This window comes from Natator depressus, chromosome 2 (assembly GCF_965152275.1).
Source record: "Natator depressus isolate rNatDep1 chromosome 2, rNatDep2.hap1, whole genome shotgun sequence".
NCBI classification, from domain to species: domain Eukaryota; kingdom Metazoa; phylum Chordata; order Testudines; family Cheloniidae; genus Natator; species Natator depressus.
Window position 1 is genome coordinate 245,007,195 of NC_134235.1, and position 19,686 is coordinate 245,026,880.

The 19,686-nt window shown below is 46.8% G+C and overlaps 1 protein-coding gene across 2 annotated transcripts in view; it reads right to left on the minus strand.

Moving 5' to 3' along the window:
* Positions 1 to 17,444, minus strand: part of RNF32 (ring finger protein 32) — a 58,983-nt gene extending 41,539 nt beyond the window's left edge. The window contains exons 1-3 of one of the 2 annotated variants that reach the window (XM_074946279.1): positions 17,318 to 17,444; positions 9,233 to 9,353; positions 8,429 to 8,699 (exon numbers count right to left, since the gene is read on the minus strand). In XM_074946279.1, coding sequence (XP_074802380.1) covers positions 8,429 to 8,699; positions 9,233 to 9,310 — 349 coding nt within the window. In that variant the 5' untranslated portion in view covers positions 9,311 to 9,353; positions 17,318 to 17,444. Of the gene's footprint in view, positions 1 to 8,428; positions 8,700 to 9,202; positions 9,354 to 17,317 lie in introns of both variants that reach the window. The other variant, XM_074946278.1, reaches the window with a different exon arrangement.
* Positions 17,445 to 19,686: the final 2,242 nt, after the last annotated feature.

A 19,686-nucleotide genomic window follows, 5' to 3' on the forward strand; every position in this document is an offset into this window, starting at 1 on the left:
TTATATGAGGCAAATAAATATAAAACCCAAACAAACAGTCCTTTTAACTGACATGGAACCATAACCATGTGAACATATTATCACTACCCTTGTTGCCCCACTCCCTTTTGTCCTATTTGTTACTCATTTTTTGAGTCTAGGACACCACAGGAGGAAGGAGAACAGCCTGCTCTGCAGAGAGGAGACTGGCTCCTGACCACCTCAGCAAGTAGACCTAGCTCCACCTTCTAGATCCCCCATCCATCCCTGTACCGGCAACAGAAAGTGGGGAGGAGCCACTGGTCCCCAAGCCTGGGAGGCTCAGAGTCACCACAACCAAGAGGAAGAGGTATAGAGTACCGGTGATTGGAACTCCCTTCTGAAGGAGATGGGAGGACAGAATTAGAATTCAAAACAATCTTGACAAACTAGAGAATTGGTCGGAAATTAACAAGATGAAATTCAGTTAAGACAGGTACAAAGTACTGCACTAAAGAAAGAAAAATCAAATGCCCAATTACAAAATGGGGAATAACTGGCTAGGCAGTATTACTGCTGAAAAGGATCAGGGGATTAGTGTCCAATTCTGAGCACCACACTAGGAAAGATGTGGACAAATTGGAGAGAGTCCAGGGGAGAGCAACAAAAATGATAAAGAGCGCAGAAAAGTTGACTTCTGAGGAAAGGTTAAAAAAACTGGGTATGTTTAGTCTTGAACAAGGCTGGGGGGGGGAGCTGATGGATCTTCACATAGGTTAAAGGCTGTTCTAAAGAGGATGGCAATCAATTGTTCTCCATGTCCACTGAAGGTAGCACAAGAAGTAATGGGCTTAAACTGCAGAAAGGGAGATGTAGGTTAGATATTAGGAACAACTTTCTAACTATAAGGGTAGTTAAGCTTTGTGGGCTTAAGTTTCGCAGGGAGGTTTTGAGAGGTTTTTCAGAACAGGTTGGACAAACAGAGATGGTCTAGGTTTAGCTGGTCCTGCCTTAGTGCAGGGGGCTGAACTGAACGATTTCTCGATTTCCCTTCCAGCCCTACATTTCTACTATTTTATGAAATTAGGTCCTGACCTTGCAATTGATTCCATACAGGCAGACCATTTTGCCTGTGTGGAGTCCCATTGATTTTATGTAGTTCTCTTTGCTGAATCAGGGCCTTGAACTGTAAATTCTTTAGAGTATGGGCATGTGTGTCTGCAGAGCAGCTACCGCAATGGCAATGTGATCTTCATCTTCACTTTGGGCATTTCCACAAGAGATTAAATCATCATGATCTGTGTTTATCTCACTAAATTGTAAGATCTTGATGGGGAAGGTCTGTGTCTTTTTTAAAAAGTCTAGTCAAGAAGTTTTGGGGGGAAAGGGGGAAGCATAAGCGTCAGCTTCCTCCAGGCCCTGGGGGTACTCAACCCCCCCCCGCTCCGCCCAGGTCCCACCCCCACCCACCACATACCCCCAAACCCTCCACCCCATCCCATGTCTTCCCACCCCCGCTCCACCCCAGGCCCCGCCCACAACCCTTCTCCCAAGTCTCCGCCTCTTCCCACCCAGTTCTGCCCCCTCCCCTGAGCATGCCCCATTCCCGCTCCTCCCGCTTCCTCCCAGAGCCTCCTGCACACCGCAAAACAGCTGACTGCAGCAGGCGGTAGGCACTGGGAGGGAGGGGGAGGAGTTGATTGATACGGCCTCCGGCAGGCAGGAGGCACTGGGTGGGGGGAAAGTAGGGGAGCTGGCAGCCAGTGCGTGCTAAGCACCCGCTAATTTTTTTCCATTGGTGCTCCAGCCTGGAGTGCCCACGGAGTCAGCGCCCATGAGGGGAAAGATAGGGAAACCAAAAGAAATGGTTCATGATAAGAATGCTGTAGAAACCTTTAGCAAGGGGATCTCTGAAACTAATGGTTGGGAAAGACATCATGGCTGTTAGTCTGCTAATATACCTGCTGCATTTTTATAGCAATGTTTATTGCCACTGTAAAATTGTATTATAATAAAGAAATATTTCTTCTTTGAGTGCTTGCTCATGTCCATTCCAATGTAGGTTTGTGCTTGCCCTGAACACCACCACCAGAAAGTTTTTCCCTCGGTGGTATCTGTCAGATCGGCTCAGGTGCTCCCTGAAGTCGTGCCCCCACAGTGTTGGTAATATAGGGCTTCACTGCCACCTCAGTTCCTTCTTACCACCCGTGACGGTCGCTGGAACTGCTGCTCTTCCTTGCATTTTCCTGCAAGTATCTCTCAGTGGACTTTGTTGATTATCTGTAAATAGCTCTTCTTTTAAAGTTTAAGTTAGTTAGTATAGTTGATAGCGGACTCCATTTAGCAGGGTTAGCCCTTCCATGGCGCTGGGGTATGTCTCGGTCCCCAGGATTCAAGCTGTGTGTGCCATGCCATCAGCCAATACTGGTTAATACAGCCACATTCCAGCTGCCTCAAGCATCTGGGGGAGGCCCACATGCAGGAGCGTTGCAGGATTTGCAAGGGCTTCAGGCCCAGAATTAAGAAGGACAGGGACACCAAACTCAATTACCTCCTTATGGAGGCAGCGCTTTGTCCCCCTTCGGAGCCGAGACACATTGACTCGGCACCAAGTACTTTGGCTTCAGTGAGAAGTGCCCCAGTGTCTCTAAAGGAGGTGCAGTGTTGTTCTGCTTCTCTGGAGCCGAGAAAAGACTCTGTGTCTACAGCCTGGCACCGACACTCATCCCCAATGCCGAGAAAGACAACTCCAGCATGGGATTCTCGGCACCGCTCTCTATTGCCGGTGCCAAGAAAGAAGCAGAGAAAACCTGATCCGGGGAGATTCCCCAACCCCAAGGTCTGCAGGACATAGAGATGCAGACAGAGTGTGACCCATGTCAGGCCACTCGGAAATGCCAGCAGTGCAGACGATACCGTTGTCTCCGGCCCCAGTAAGGGCGCTGTTGGACTCTCCACCAAGGGAGAGCCACCAGAGTTTAACAGCCCTAGTGCTTCAGTCCATGCTGGAGGCGTTAGAGGCAGTGAGGGAGTTGCTGTCATCTGGTACTGGTACTGCCATCTCCTGCCACTCAGGAGCTGACCGCGGCGGCAGTGGAGGCAAGGACCTTTGCATCACAGAGACCCCAGGTGCCATCAAAAGGTAAGCCAGCCATGATGTTGCAGTGCCCATCTCCTTCCTCCTGGCACCATTCACCAACATCAGTTGGCATCGCCTCACCCCAGAGTCTGAGGTGGAGTCATTCGTCTTCCGCAGGAGCAGGCACCACTCCAACCGACAACACCCAATGACTGAGATGAGCCAGGGCATTTCACCAATGACCTGGCCACCAGCGCAGTGGCAGATGCCACTACAGTGGCCATTTTGGAATCCCTGGGCTTTTCAGCCCGTCCAGGGTCCACAGTCCAGGAGGCCCTACTCCATTGCATTGGGGTTGAGAACTCCCTGACCAATTACCTTGGAGCAGGGACCAGGCCTCAGTGCCAAGCCCAGTACTGAACTGCAAGACCCAGCCCTATGGGACCCATCCGGCTCAGAGGGTGAGGAACAAGGCCCCTTGCTGGTACAGGCTTCCTCTTCCTCCTCTCCCAAAGAGAGGGTGGCTGGAAAAAGTGTAGAGTCTTCCCAGGACAACTATAGGGCGCACCAGGAGTTCATCAGGAGGGTAGCCCAGAACCTGGGTATCCAGGTCGAGGAGATCTCTGAATCATCCCACGCCCAGGTGGATATTTTAGCAGCTTCAGGGCTATCACGGATGGCTCTGCCTTTGAACAATGCCATTTTGGACCCCATCAAGACCTTATGGCAGACCCCTGTGTCCCTCCAATCTATTGCGAAGAGGATGGAGAAAAAGTACTTTGTCCCTCCCAAGGGGTATGAATTCCTGTACACATACACACACTCGCTGGTCTCATTGGTAGTTTCAGCCGCAAATGAGTGGGAGCAGCAAGATCAGCTAGGGCCAACTCCCAAGGCCAAAGACGCCAAAAAAAATAGACCTTTTTGGCAGGAAGGTGTACTCAACTGGTGTCGTCCAGCTCAGGATCGCAAACCAGCAAGTGCTCCTGAGCCGGTATGATTTCAACTCCTGGAGCGCAATGGCAAAATTCAAGGAGCTTTTGCTGCAGGAGTCTAGGGGTGAGTTCTTGGCCCTAGTTGAAGAGGGGAAATTGGTGGCAAAGGCATCCCTCCAGCCAGCTTTGGACATGGTAGACTCTGCAGCCTGATCCATGGCTTTGGCTATGGTTATGTCAAGAAGTTCGTGGCTTCTGTCCTCAGGGTTGCCCTATGAGGTGCAGCAGACAGTGCAGGACCCTCTGCTTGAAGGCAAGTTACTCTTTTCGGAGCAAACAGACTTCAAGCTGCATAGTCTGAAAGACTCTGCAGCCACCCTGAAATCTCTGGGGTTGCATACACCAGCTCCCACCAGGAATTACCATAAGCCCCAACCATTGGCCTGCTTTTATCCGCCACAGCAGAGACAAGACTATAGCAGGAGGAGTGGAGGCTATAAGAGGAGGCTTTTGTCCCAGTCCTCATCTGTCCCAGTGCCTGCCCCTCTGAGACAATCAGTGGCGTCTAAGCAAGCCTTTTGATGGGACACTCAGGGACGATGTACCAGGACAATATGTGGATCCAATTTTCCCTATTTTTGTTGACCAGTTGTCCCACTTTTATCGGGCATGGATCCGTACCCTTCCTGTTCCTCTTCAGGGACCCTTTTCATGAGCAACTTCTAGCCCAAGAGGTGCAAGTTGCTCCTAAGGGCAGGAGCAATGGAAGAGGTTCCACTAGAGTGAAAGGATTGGGGGTCCTAATCCCGAAGGCCAATGGCGATCTCAAACCGATCTTGGACCTATGATCTCAACAGATTCATGAAGAAACTGATGTTCCACATGGTCTCCTTGTCTCCATTATCCCGTCTCTGGACCTAGAGGACTGGTACACCGCCCTCGACTTGAAGGATGCATATTTTCATATTGCGATATTTCAGGGACACAAAAGGTTCCTATGATTCGTTGTGAACCACATGCACTATCAATTTACTGTGCTCCCATTCAGCCTATCAGTAGCCCCTCAAGTGTTCACGAAGTGCATGGCAGTCATTGCAGTCTTCCTCGGGAGAAAAGGGGTTCAGGTCTACTCCTACCTCGACAACTGGCTGATCAAAAGTTGATCGAAGGCCCAGGTGGAGGCAGATGTGGAGATAATACAGTCAACCTTCCAGGACCTGGAGCAGTTGATAAATATGCAGAAATCTACCTTTTCCCCAGTTCAAAGGATAGAATTGGGACAGTCCTCAACTTGACCTAGTCCAGAGCCTTTCTCTCAGAAAACTTGTTCAGAGCACTTGGGGCGCTCAGAGAGAGCCTGAGGAATCACCCCATCACCACAGCAAGAAACTGCTTAAAGCTCCTAGGGCATAGAGCGTCATGCACCTATTTGGTATAACATGTGAGATTATGGCTCAGACCTCTACAGCCTTGGCTGGCATCGACATATGCACTGGGCTGACACCATTTGGACAGGGTGGTATCGCTTCCTCTGTCCGTGATTGAAACTCTTCTTTGGTGGCTGGACCCACAGACAGTATGTGCAGGAATCCCACTCTCAAGGTCCCAATCATCAAAGTCTCTCATTACAGATGCATCAGCAATGGGATGGGGGGCTCATTTGGGGACCCACAGAACTCAGGGCCTCTGGTCCCCGAAGGACCTCTCATTACACATCAATGTGAGGGAACTGAGGGCAGTGCACCTAGCTTGCCAGGTGTTCCAAACCCATTTGGAGGGCAACAGCATGTCGGTCCTTACAGACAACACGACAGCAGGGCAGAGAACACTCCTCTCCCCTATGCCAGAAGCTCTTCGACTGTGGGAATTCAGCATAGCCCACTCGATTCACCTCGAAGTCTCCTACTTTCCGGGCTCACATAAGTTAGTGGATCACCTCAGCAGATCCTTTCCCAACCATCACGAATGGTCCATTTGCCCAGACATCGTGAGCACCATTTCCCAGAGGTGGGGAACTCCGCAGGTAGACCTGTTCGTGCCAAACACAACAGGAAGTGTCTTCAGTTCTGCTACTTCCTTGCCACAGCCTGGTCTCACTCACAGACACCTTTCTCCTCCCTTGGACAGACCATCTCTTGTATGCGTTCCCTCCCATCCCTCTCATACAGAGTTCTGCTGAAGGTCAGAAGGGACAGGACGCGTCCTATCCTGATAGCCCCGGCCATGTCAGCACTGATTCACCACCCTCCTAGATCTCTCGGTGGACACGCCAATCAGCCTGCCCCTGTTCCTGGGCCTGATCTCTCAGGACCACGGCTGTGTATGTAATCTGAACCTCGAGTCTGGAAGCTCCATGGCTGAATCCTGCAGAACTGCCAAGCTCTGGGCCAGTTTGCGAGGCGCTTTTTGGGAGCAGGGAACTGTCCACTAGAACCACTTACCTGGCAAAGTGGAAGAGATTCTCCATCTGTTCAGTGCAAAAGGGGTTTTGCCTGCTCAGTCAACACTGCCTTTCATTATAGATTATCTACTCCACTTGAAACAGCAAGGCCTAACAGTATCATATATTAGGGTCCATCTAGCTGCAATCTCAGCCTTTCACCCATGGGTGAACGGGCAGTTAGTTTTCTCAAACTCGATCTGTAATCGTTTTCTTAAGGGATTGGAGCAGCTATACCCCTAGGTACGCCAGCCACTCCCCCCCTGGACCTCAGCTTGGTGCTGGCAATCTAACAGGACCCCCATCTGAACCACTGGCAACGTTCTCTCTGCTCTACCTGTCCTGAAAGGTGGCCTTCCTGGTCACCATTACTTTTGCCAGAAAGGTCTCAGAGAGCAGAGCTCTTACTTCAAAACCACCATACACAGTCATCTTCAAGGACAAAGTTCAGCTGCAGCCACACTTGGACTTCCTGCCAAAGGTGGTCTCACAATTCCTTAGTAACCAGGATATCTTCCTACTTGTCTTCTATCCGAAGCCACATACTAAAAGGGAGGAACAGAGACTCCAGCTAGGTGTTATGTGTACACTAACCTTTTCCATAGAAAGGACTAAACCTTTTCGGAAGTCCACTCAGCTTTTCATAGCCATTGCAGACAGAATGAAAGGCCATCCAGTCTCAGACCAGAGAATTTAGTTGTGGATCACTGTCTGTATCTGCACATGGTATGATCTAGCGAAGTCCTGGCTCCTCCACTGACAGCCTATTCTACAAGAACTCAAGCATCAGTAGCAACGTCCATGGCGCAAGTCCCAGTTCAGGATATTTATAGACCAGCAACATGGTCATCAGTCCCCACTTTCGCGTCCCACTATGTCATCACCCAGCAAGCTAGAGATGATGCGGGTTTCGGCCAAGCGGTGTTACAATCAGTGTGCCAATGAACTCCGAACCCTCCACCTGTGTAACTGCTTGGGAGTCACCTACATTGGAATCGACATGAGCAAGCACTCAAGGAAGAAAAAACAGTTACTAACCGTCCGTAACTGTTCTTCGAGATGTGCTGCTCATGTCCATTCCACTCCACCCCGCCTGTCCCTCTGTCCAAGTTAGCCAGCAAGAAGGAACTGAGAGGCAGCGGGGCCCTATATATAGGCACTTTGAAGGAGCGGCTCAAGAGGGCACCAGAGCCGACCCCACGGATACCCTGGGGGAAAAACTTTCTGGCAGCAGTGCTCGGGATGAGCACACACCTACATTGGAATGGACACGAGCAACACATCTTGAGAACAGTTATGGAAAGTTAGTAACTGACGTTTTTTAAAAGAAATTTGCTCACTATGCGTGATTCCAAGCTCTCACTTTTGTGACTTTTATCTTGTTGCATGTTTGCTTCTTAATATGAAGTAGGTATTTAACTACAGGTGTTAATTCTTGCTGGGTTTCACCCCAGGATCATTGTGAAAACAAACATTTTTAAGTTTGCGCAGGGGTGGGTAAAGTTAGCAACAGCACACAATTTATGCCCAAACTAGTAAACATCATTTACTAAACAAACGGTAAAGAGACAGTTGCACACAATCTTATGTAATCATCCCAATATCAAAAATAACATCTGTTTTTGTTTATACTTGTATTGCATTGTATTTTCAACCACTAATATAAAAAAAATTTTTTACAAAAAAACAGTGGGGAAAAAAGTGCCTGTTTCTAGAATGAAAAAATTCATCTAGACTTACTTATTTCTTCCTTCTCCCCTTCTCTGTCACACTGAAAATAAATTCAAATATATGACAGATGTGAGAAGTATTCAACCTTTTTGATGGCAGTTTTATCGTTTAAATAATCACTGTTTGCCTGAAGGCCCAAAGTACTTGATTTTGACATTTATAAACTTTCTATGCATTATACAGCTTTATGCTAAATTATAGTATTGAAAAGAACATCTAGCTATTGTATTCTAATAAGTTTGAAATAAAATGCAAAAATACACAAATCAGAATATAATGGTTTACCTAAAGTTAGTTGTGGAGGGTTAGGATCAAGGACATATTCTTTTTCTGGATCTTCCTTTTTTGTGTGGAGAATGCTCTTTTTTCTTAGTCCAGTATCTACTACTGCTCTGACCATCTCTTTGTTCACAGGTTTGTAAATGTTCTTTTTATTCCTTAACTTTGACTTAAAAGGATCTGCTAATGAAAGATCCTGCAGCTGAAGGTTATGTAAAATATGATCTTGTAAAGCAACTGCAGTAACAGCTAAAGTATCTCGTTTGGAGGAACTGCCCTAAAAAAATCCATAATTATTAATAAAAATGACTTGTATATGTGTACATTATGTACAGTATATTAAAAAAGAAAAGTTCAGCCCTTAGCCAATGATGTTTTAATTTAACAAAGGTTTTTATACATATACAACTCCCATGCTTGAAGTCTTACTAATGTACAATTACCATAATATGAAATTTAAGATTGATGTTACTGACACATCCTAACCTTAACTTATAAAGTCAAAAGAAACATTTGATTTATGGTTTATATTAAATAAAATAGCAGTAATTTTTAACTTTTAATTACTGAACCCATAATTATTATATGCAATAAACTCATTATGAACTATAAAAGTTGGACATGCCGAAACATATTTTGCCTCAGTATAATTAAACACAATCCCAAGGCTAATCTTGCCTTTCATAGCCCTGAACATAAACAAGTACTTGTAAGTATATATTACTTTTAACACACTAAATGGGCCTATCTATATTCATTTCAATTTTTTGTAATGCTCACTTCTTTTAGCATAAAATATGACCTGTGCACCTTGTAATTGTTTTTAGAATTGTGGACTGAAGTCACTGATGAACTACTTGTCTTCAATACAGAATAATGATGTTCCATTGACAGCAACAATTGACAGCATATTTTGTAATATCTTGTAGTTCTAAAACCAAAAATACAAAAGAATTAGTAACGTTTTTGATCAAGAGAAATACCCTCATTAATTTTGTACACTTCCACGGTACTGTCAATGTTCACTATTTTCTACACCTGTGGACAACAAGAGGTTAGCACAACACACAATGGTGCTGAAAAAATTAGCTCCATGTAAACCAAAAGTAGATTGTGACCCCGCTCCCCCCACAAACTCCAATGTAGTACATATGCTGTATACAGTATATTTTTGTATAGGAGCTAATGGATCCATCCTGCAATCCTGCCTTTATATCAGCTTTTAGGTTATTTGTATTGTGTTGGCACCTAACAGCCCCAGTCATGGACCAGGACCCCATTAAGATAAGCACTGTACAAACATACACACATACACACACGCATCCTGTTCCAAAGCATTTATAATCTAAGCTATGACCTCTCTTGGTTCTCCCTGTTCTCTGGAAGCTATTTCAACATCTGTTGGTCGATCATCCTCCTCCCGTCTCCCCTTCCCAGTTTGGGTACCTTAGGTCTCTGTTCTGAGCCTTCTCCTCTTGTCCCTATCCTTGGCTGAATTCATCTGCTCACTTGAGTTGAATTCTCTCTCTTTTCTGATAACTTTCAGGTATACTTCTCCACTCCTGACCTGTACGCTGTGCTTCGACATAGGGTTGCCAACCCTCCCAGTTTCATTGGGACTCTCCTGGAATCGGGCTCTATCTCCCTGAGGCTACTCAAGCCAAACTGGAAGATTTTAGGCTGCTAAAAGCCCAGAGGCACAGTGGGGCTAAGGCAGTTTCCCTGCCTGCCCTGGCTCCATGCCGCTCCCAGAGCAGCTGGCACGTCCCTGTGGCCTGGGGGGGTCCTCCATGTACTGACCCCGCCCCCAGTGCCAACTCCACAACTCCCATTAGCTGGGAACTGTGGCCAATGGGAGCTGTGGGGGAGTGCCTGCAGGTAGGGGCAGCGCGCGGAGCCGCCTGGCCCCCCCAGGGGAGGCAGGGATGTGCTGGCCGATTCTGGGAGCGGCGAGGGGCCAGGGCAGGCAGGGAGCCTTCCTTAGCCCCACTGCACTGCCGACTGGGAGCCACCCGAGATAAGTGATGCCTGGCCAGAGCCCGCACCCCAACCTCCTGCCCCAGCCCTAAGCCCCCTCCTAGAGCCAGCACCCCAAACCCCTCCTGCACCCCAATCCCCTGCCCCAGCCCAGAGCCCCCTTCTGCACCCAAACTCCCTCCCAGAGCTTGCACACCGCACCCCAACTTGCTGCTCCAGGCTAAGCCCAGAGTCCCCTCCCACACTCCGAATGCTCGGCCCCAACCCCCTGCCTGGTAAGAATGAGTGAGGGTGGGGGAGAGCGAGCGATGGAGGGAGCGCGGATGGAGGGAGCGGGGCAGGGCCTCGGAGAAGGGACGGGGCCTTGAGGCAGAGGGCGGGGCAAAGGTGTTCGGGTATGTGTGATTAGACAGTTGGCAACTCTACTTTGATATCATATTTTGCTACCTCCCTGACTGCCTATATTGGATTGTTTATTGTCATCTTAAACACAACATGGCCAAATCTAAGCTCATAATCTTTCATCCCAAACCTCCACTACTTCCAATCTTCTTTACCGTTAATGATGCCACTATCCTCTGTCATGCAGGCCTGTAGTAATTAATTTGGGATGTCTTTGACTTCTCCCTTTCTGTCTCTCCCCACATCAAGACTATGGTCAACTCATGTTGCCTTTTTCCTCCTCTATTCAAAATCTGACCTTTCATTTCCACCCCAAATAGAAAAACGTCTAAATTCCTTGTCCCTACCCATATCATCTCCCACTTTCATTACTGCAATCTCCTTCTCCCCTGGTCTTCTTCATACTAGCCTTATGGTTCCATCCCATCCAAAAAGGTATTGCCAAAGGCTACCTTCTTATCCATGACTATAACTAGACACCATTTACTCACTGTGCTGGTGTGCATCTAATTAAAACTTCTTGTCCTTGACTTCAAGGCTGTATGTGGCACAACCCCTGCCTGAATCTTGGACCTGGATGTGTCTGTGTCTGTGTTGCTCCCCACCACTCTTTCTGCTCACTAATGACTATACCTTCAATACCCTTTTTGCAAAAAGAAAAGGAGTACTTGTGGCACCTTAGAGACTAACCAATTTATTTGAGCATAAGCTTTCGTGAGCTACAGCTCACTTCATCGGCTGCATAGTGTGGAAAGTACAGAAGACGTTTTTATACACACAAACCATGAAAAAATGGGTGATTATCACTACAAAAGGTTTTCTCTCCCTCGACCCCACTCTCCTGCTGGTAATAGCTTATGTAAAGTGATCACTCTCCTTACAATGTGTATGAAAACCTTGCTGTTGTCATCCATGGCTTTGTCACTTCACAATTAGACTATTACGATGTATTCTATGTAGACCACATCCATAAGCTTATTCAGAAACTTTAAATGGCATAGAATACAGCCATCTTTTTAATAAGTGAACAATTTCACAAGGAGCACTTTACACTTGTGTGCTAGGGCCCTACCAAATTCATGGTCCATTTAGTCAACTTCATGGTCATAGGATTTTTAAAATAGTAAATTTCATGATTTCAGCTATTTAAATCTGAAATTTCACGGTGTTGTAATTGTAGGGTTCCTGACCCAAAAAGGAGTTGGGGTGGGGGTTGCAGAGTTATTCTAGAAGGGAGTTGCGGTACTGCTACCCTTACTTCTGCGCTGCTGCTGCTGGCAGCGGTGCTGGGCAGCTGAAGAGTGGTGGCTGCTCTCCAGGAACCCAGCTCTGAAGGCAGTGCTGCGGCCAGCAACAGCGCAGAAGTAACGATGGCATGGTATGGCATTGTCACCCTCACTTCTGCACTGCTGCCTGTAGACTGGGCCCTGAGTTAGCAGCCACCACTCTCTGGCCACCCTGCTTTGAAGGCAGCAGCACAGAAGTAAGGGTGGCATGGCATGGTATTGCCACCATTACTTCTACGCTGCTGCTTGTGGGGCACCACCTTCAGAGCTGGGCGCTCAGCCAACAGCCACTGTTCTCCAGCCACCCAGCTCTGAAGGTAGTGTAGAGGTAAGGGTGGCAAGACCATGACCCCCCTAAAATCACCTTGTGACCCCCCTGCATCTCCCTTTTGGGTCAGGATCCCCAATTTAAGAAACGCTGGTCTCCCTGTGAAATCTGTATAGTATAGGGTAAAAGCACACAAAAAAACAGATTTCACAGGGGGAGACCAGATTTCACGGTTCATTTCATGGCCATGAATTTGGTAAGGCCCTATTCATGATCTCCCACGCTGTTGCTCGGCTTCTGAGTTGAATTTAAAGCACAGACTATATAGTAATAATAATTTCCCCTGCTCTTTATTATGGAATGAAAGCTGTCCCAATATTTAAAGTGACATGGGTCAGATTTTCACAATAATTTAAACTTTGAAAAACTATCTTTTATTAATTAAAAAACCAACAGATTTTTTGTTTTAATTGTAGTGGAAACTGTTGAAACAAACAAACCATACTCTAAACCCTCCCTTGCCTTAAAGAAAAGGAGTACTTGTGGCACCTTAGAGACTAACCAATTTATCTGAGCATAAGCTTTCGTGAGCTACAGCTCACTTCATCGGATGCATACTGTGGAACGTATAGAAGATCTTTTTATACACACAAAGCATGAAAAAATGGGTGTTTACCACTACAAAAGGTTTTCTCTCTCCCCACCCCACTCTCCTGCTGGTAATAGCTTATCTAAAGTGATCACTCTCCTTACAATGTGTATGATAATCAAGGTGGGCCATTTCCAGCACAAATCCAGGGTTTAACAAGAACGTCGGGGGGGGGGAGTAGGAAAAAACAAGGGGAAATAGGTTACCTTGCATAATGACTTAGCCACTCCCAGTCTCTATTCAAGCCTAAGTTAATTGTATCCAATTTGCAAATGAATTCCAATTCAACAGTCTCTCGCTGGAGTCTGGTTTTGAAGTTTTTTTGTTGTAATATCACAACTTTCATGTCTGTAATCGCGTGACCAGAGAGATTGAAGTGTTCTCCTACAGGTTTATGAATGTTATAATTCTTGACATCTGATTTGTGTCCATTTATTCTTTTACGCAGAGACTGTCCAGTTTGACCAATGTACATGGCAGAGGGGCATTGCTGGCACATGATGGCATATATCACATTGGTGGATGTGCAGGTGAACGAGCCTCTGATAGTGTGGCTAATGTTATTAGACCCTGTGATGGTGTCCCCTGAATAGATATGTGGGCACAGTTGGCAACGGGCTTTGTTGCAAGGATAGGTTCCTGGGTTAGTGGTTCTGTTGTGTGGTATGTGGTTGCTGGTGAGTATTTGCTTCAGGTTGGGGGGCTGTCTGTAGGCAAGGACTGGCCTGTCTCCCAAGATTTGTGAGAGTGTTGGGTCATCCTTCAGGATAGGTTGTAGATCCTTAATAATGCATTGAAGGGGTTTTAGTTGGGGGCTGAAGGTGACGGCTAGTGGCGTTCTGTTATCTTCTTTGTTAGGCCTGTCCTGTAGTAGGTGACTTCTGGGAACTCTTCTGGCTCTATCAATCTGTTTCTTCACTTCCGCAGGTGGGTACTGTAGTTGTAAGAACGCTTGATAGAGATCTTGTAGGTGTTTGTCTCTGTCTAAGGGTTTGGAGCAAATGCGGTTGAATCGCAGAGCTTGGCTGTAGACAATGGATCGTGTGGTGTGGTCAGGGTGAAAGCTGGAGGCATGTAGGTAGGAATAGCGGTCAGTAGGTTTCCGGTATAGGGTGGTGTTTATGCGACCATCGTTTATTAGCACTGTAGTGTCCAGGAAGTGGATCTCTTGTGTGGACTGGACCAGGCTGAGGTTGATGGTGGGATGGAAATTGTTGAAATCATGGTGGAATTCCTCAAGGGCTTCTTTTCCATGGGTCCAGATGATGAAGATGTCATCAATATAGTGCAAGTAGAGTAGGGGCGTTAGGGGACGAGAGCTGAGGAAGCTCTTGTTCTAAGTCAGCCATAAAAATGTTGGCCTACTGTGGGGCCATGCGGGTACCCATAGCAGTACCGCTGATTTGAAGGTATACATTGTCCCCAAATGTAAAATAGTTATGGGTAAGGACAAAGTCACAAAGTTCAGCCACCAGGTTAGCCGTGACATTATCGGGGATAGTGTTCCTGATGGCTTGTAGTCCATCTTTGTGTGGAATGTTGGTGTAGAGGGCTTCTACATCCATAGTGGCCAGAATGGTGTTATCAGGAAGATCACCGATGGATTGTAGTTTCCTCAGGAAGTCAGTGGTGTCTCGAAGGTAGCTGGGAGTGCTGGTAGCGTAGGGCCTGAGGAGGGAGTCTACATAGCCAGACAATCCTGCTGTCAGGGTGCCAATGCCTGAGATGATGGGGCACTCAGGATTTCCAGGTTTATGGATCTTGGGTAGTAGATAGAATATGCCAGGTCGGGGTTCCTGGGGTGTGTCTGTGCGGATTTGATCTTGTGCTTTTTCAGGGAGTTTCTTGAGCAAATGCTGTAGTTTCTTTTGGTAACTCTCAGTGGGATCAGAGGGTAATGGCTTGTAGAAAGTGGTTTTGGAGAGCTGCCGAGCAGCCTCTTGTTCATATTCCGACCTATTCATGAACCAGTCGGAGAACACTTCAATCTCTCTGGTCACGCGATTACAGACATGAAAGTTGCAATATTACAACAAAAAAACTTCAAAACCAGACTCCAGCGAGAGACTGTTGAATTGGAATTCACTTGCAAATTAGATACAATTAACTTAGGCTTGAATAGAGACTGGGAGTGGCTAAGTCATTATGCAAGGTAACCTATTTCCCCTTGTTTTTTCCTACCCCCCCCCCGACGTTCTTGTTAAACCTTGGATTTGTGCTGGAAATGGCCCACCTTGATTATCATACACATTGTAAGGAGAGTGATCCCTTTAGATAAGCTATTACCAGCAGGAGAGTGGGGTGGGGGGAGAGAAAACCTTTTGTAGTGGTAAACACCCATTTTTTCATGCTTTGTGTGTATAAAAAGATTTTCTATACTTTCCACAGTATGCATCCGATGAAGTGAGCTGTAGCTCACGAAAGCTTATGCTCAAATAAATTGGTTAGTCTCTAAGGTGCCACAAGTACTCCTTTTCTTTTTGCGAATACAGACTAACACGGCTGTTACTCTGAAACTCCCTTGTCTTGTTTGTTGTCCAAACACTGCAGCATTTTCCAAGTACAAAGAGCACCTGAATGTGGAATAAACGAGAAGCTGACTATAAACAAAAGTGAATGATCTGGCTCATGCACATCCACTGCTCAAGCTTGAGAGAAATAAACAAAAACAGGATAAGAAGTAAAGAATAAACTAGACTTAACAAAAAGTTTCCTATTAAGTCTCAGGTATTATGTATAACTTAGGGAAGGACATTAAACTACTGTTTTTTAACCTGATAATTGACCCTTAGAAAGCCAAGTCTCTCAAGAACTAATCCAACTCCCACTGGAAAAAAATTGGAAGATTTCCATCAACTTACTTGGGAGTTGTCTCAGTGAGACATCATACAATTACCATCACAACTGGCACTCATTTTTGACAGGCTCAATAAAGAGACCAACAATCGCAAAGGTCATGGACAATGAACTACTCCTTCCTGGAGGTGGTCTCTTCAAGTTGAAGCCGAGTTATGCTTGCTGGAGCTTTTAGGGAAAGCCCCCACTAGTGCTGTACCTGTTTGGTGGACTGAAAGGATTTATTTTTTCAGAGATTAATTGACCTTCTGTTCCTCCTCTCAAAATATGATAAAACTATCTCTAACTGAAGACAGGTTTCAGAGTAGCAGCCATGTTAGTCTGTATTCGCAAAAAGAAAAGGAGTACTTGTGGCACCTTAGAGACTAACAAATTTATTTGAGCATAAGCTTTCGTGAGCTACAGCTCACTTCATCGGAAGAATCTCTTATTGTAAAAACAAGTTTTAAACTAAAAATATAATAAAAAATATAATAAAATCTATTTTAACTACTGCAACATTTTAATTTCTAATTTTAAAAAGCGTACCAGACTGCAAAAATATCTCCTCAAATTGCTCTTTATAGATTCTCTGTGGTGCTATTCCAACCACTGATTTTTATGATAATCAATCATTTGAATTTCTATCGCACCTTCCATCCATCTGCCACAGAACTTTGCAATCATGAATGAGGCAGGTTAAATGTTGCTAACTATTCCCATTTTACAGAAACCACCTATTCACCCTGCCCTACCCCACCTCTTTCTTCTTCTCATCCTTAAACACATCAGATCCCATCACAGTAACCCATCTTTGCACAAGTCTCCCTACTGCACATTGGTTCATGTCATGTGTCTCTCTAATTTATCAACACCCATCCTAACCATCCCGCAGAGAACCAGCCCTCCCTCCTCATCTACCTTTGTTTCCCCCCCTCCAACATTCAGTGTCTCTCCCTAAAAGTCCTCTGCTCCTGAATGCACCCAGCACCTCTCTCCTTACTGGCCCCTGTTCTCCCCAGCAGGCTCCTGTCCCCCCTCCCCCCCCAACACACACTGCCCCCCTTATTGGCCCCCTGCTTCCTCACCGCACTAATGGCCTCTGCTCCCCCCATCACAGTGCCTCCTTACTAGCCCCTGCTTCCCCACAGAGTGCTCCCCCTTACTGGCCCCTGCTCCCCACATCACACAGTGCCCCCTTACTGGCCCCTGGTTCCCCCTCCCCACCCAATGGCTCCTGCTCTCCCCATCACAAATTGCCCCCCCCCATTGGCCCCTGCTGCCTCACCGCCACCCAACCCATGGCCCCCGCTCCCCCATCACACACTCCAAGGGCCTCCCTGCCCCCATCACATTGCCCCCTCTTATTGGCTCCTGTGGTCCACCCCCGATACAAACACCCCCCCCTCCCGCCGGGGGACTCTGCAGCACCACTGGGCTAGTCCTATGGAGACTGTTACTGTCTTTTTAACACCAACCTGCTCCTCGCGCCACAATCCGGATCCGGTTGCTTAGCAACACAACTCCCAAGCTTTATCACAGCACGCCCCCGCCCCCACGACTGCGCGAGGCAGAAACCGAGGCGTATGCGTGCGTGCCGCGCAAGTGGGCGGGCGGGCGGAACGTCAACGAGCCCAGGGCGCACGCAGACCGGAAGTTCAAGTAGCGCGAGGGAGGAGTGTGGAATGCGGGCGTTAGGCCGTGAGGCTTTGCCTGTGGACGGGGCAGCCCGGGGGCACCCAACGGTCGGTGTGTCCTCGTGCCCCTGGGTGCAGCTGCGCCTTTCGAACGCGCGTGGGAAGGGGAGGCGGAGCTCTCTGCCGGGCGGGCAGGGCTGGATAAAGCGGCGCGCGCCCTGTCTCTTTTGCTGAGCGTTGCGCTGCCCTCCCTCCCTCTGGCGGTGGCCAGCTGCGCCCCCACTGGGAGAGGGGCAAGGCCTTATGCGGAGCCACCCTGGACGTGAGCGGTTCCTTGGCCATGGTCAGCCTGTTGCGACCACATGAGGGGCACTGATGAAAGCTGGGTGGGAAAAGGGGGGGGTAGTTTTCACAATTGTGTCCCATTTTTTTGTCAACATTTGAACTTTAAACAAAATTTAAATAAAAAAAACCCAAAAACCTCCTCTCCCCATTCCCCCCCCCCCCCACACACACACACATTTTCTCTCTCGCTCTCAAACTTTCAAAGAGCGGTAGTTTGGCTGCAGTGCCCCCCCTTCCCCCGACTGCCAGGGAGCACTGCCCTTCTAAGGTGGCACTCCTGGCCAGCACACAATCGCCGCTCAGCAGAGAAATGCCCACCGTGGATCCCTGCAGCAAGCTGACCCCCAACCACCAAAATTGTGTATATTTACGTATCCGTTGATTTGCTATTTAGATTTTATTCTGGTTCCTGCATGTTTGTGATGCTGCTTACTTTTCCCAACAGCATTTCTTACACTTACCTGTATGTTTCAGAGTAACAGCCGTGTTAGTCTGTATTTGCAAAAAGAAAAGGAGTACTTGTGGCACCTTAGAGACTAACCAATTTATTTGAGCATAAGCTTTCGGATGAAGTGAGCTGTAGCTCACGAAAGCTTATGCTCAAATAAATTGGTTAGTCTCTAAAGTGCCACAAGTACTCCTTTTCTTTTTACCTGAATGTGCGTTTGTAGCACAGACTCAGCTCTTATGGGCCATCGTAATTACTACACCCAGCTTCAGTTAATACATCTGTCTGAAAAAAAAAGTAGTATTCTTCTGTTTTGTGCTATTGTGATTTTTTTTGGGGGGGGGGGGAGTTGGAGCAAAATCCATTCAGCTGTTTTGAGCTATCTGTCAGAAATAAATACTTTTTTAAAAAAAATCAGATTTTGTCTGTAGAAACACTTGGTTTTGAAATATCACTTTGGCAAGCTGCTATTCATAGATGATACAGTCAGCAGTGGCCATTGTGGTTCTCTCTGCAGAACATAGGCTCTGAGATTTCTCTGAATTAATTCTCTTTTGACTAAAGCATAATTTATCGTAAAACAATCTTAATTTCAAATTTTCCAGTTCCACCACCACTCTTGCTAAGTTCTTGTAGTGGTTCCTTAGTGAAGTATAAACAGGGTATTACTATTTACTTTGTAGGAGCTTGCAGAGAATTAGGAATCTGGACCCCATTGGGCACTGTGCAGTCTTGAAGGCCCTAATCCCATAAATACTTTCACTTATGTTTAACTTTATTCACGTGACTAGTCTCTGACAGTGGCACACTTCTTGTGCGTAAGTGATTGTAGGGTCAGGGCTTATGTTTCCATTTCTTTTTGGTGCTGGAAGGGGTACATCAAGTCATGTAGGCTATTTTGCTGCATCACTTTGCATACAATTTCAGATTTTGAGGGCAGAAACATCCATTATTTCTGCCCTTTGCGTTTCAGTGAAAATATTCCACAGAGCTGGGCTTTTTGTTTACCATCACAGATGATTTATTATCACACAAAGGAAGCACCAGAACAAATATATCCAGAACTGCTGGTAAGAATAGTTATAGTTGATTAATCTAGGCTTTTTCGGATGGTTTTCTGGCTATCCTTTACACTTAGATCCCATTTTTCCTCAAATGGACTGGGCACATTAAGTCAGGTCCATGAGCAGCTTTCCCTCCATCTGGCTGGTTTAACCAGCTTTCATTGCATTTTAAAAGGGCCAGCCAGTGAGAGGGCAGTTCACTCATAAAAACGGCTACAATCTCATTCTGGCCTTCTCTTGTCTTCCCAGTTGTTTCTAAGGTATAATCTATTTGTCTATGTGGAAAGCCTGAAATGCCACAGTATTGGACATCTCTTCTTTACACTCTCTGCTTAGAGATCTGTTCCTAACAT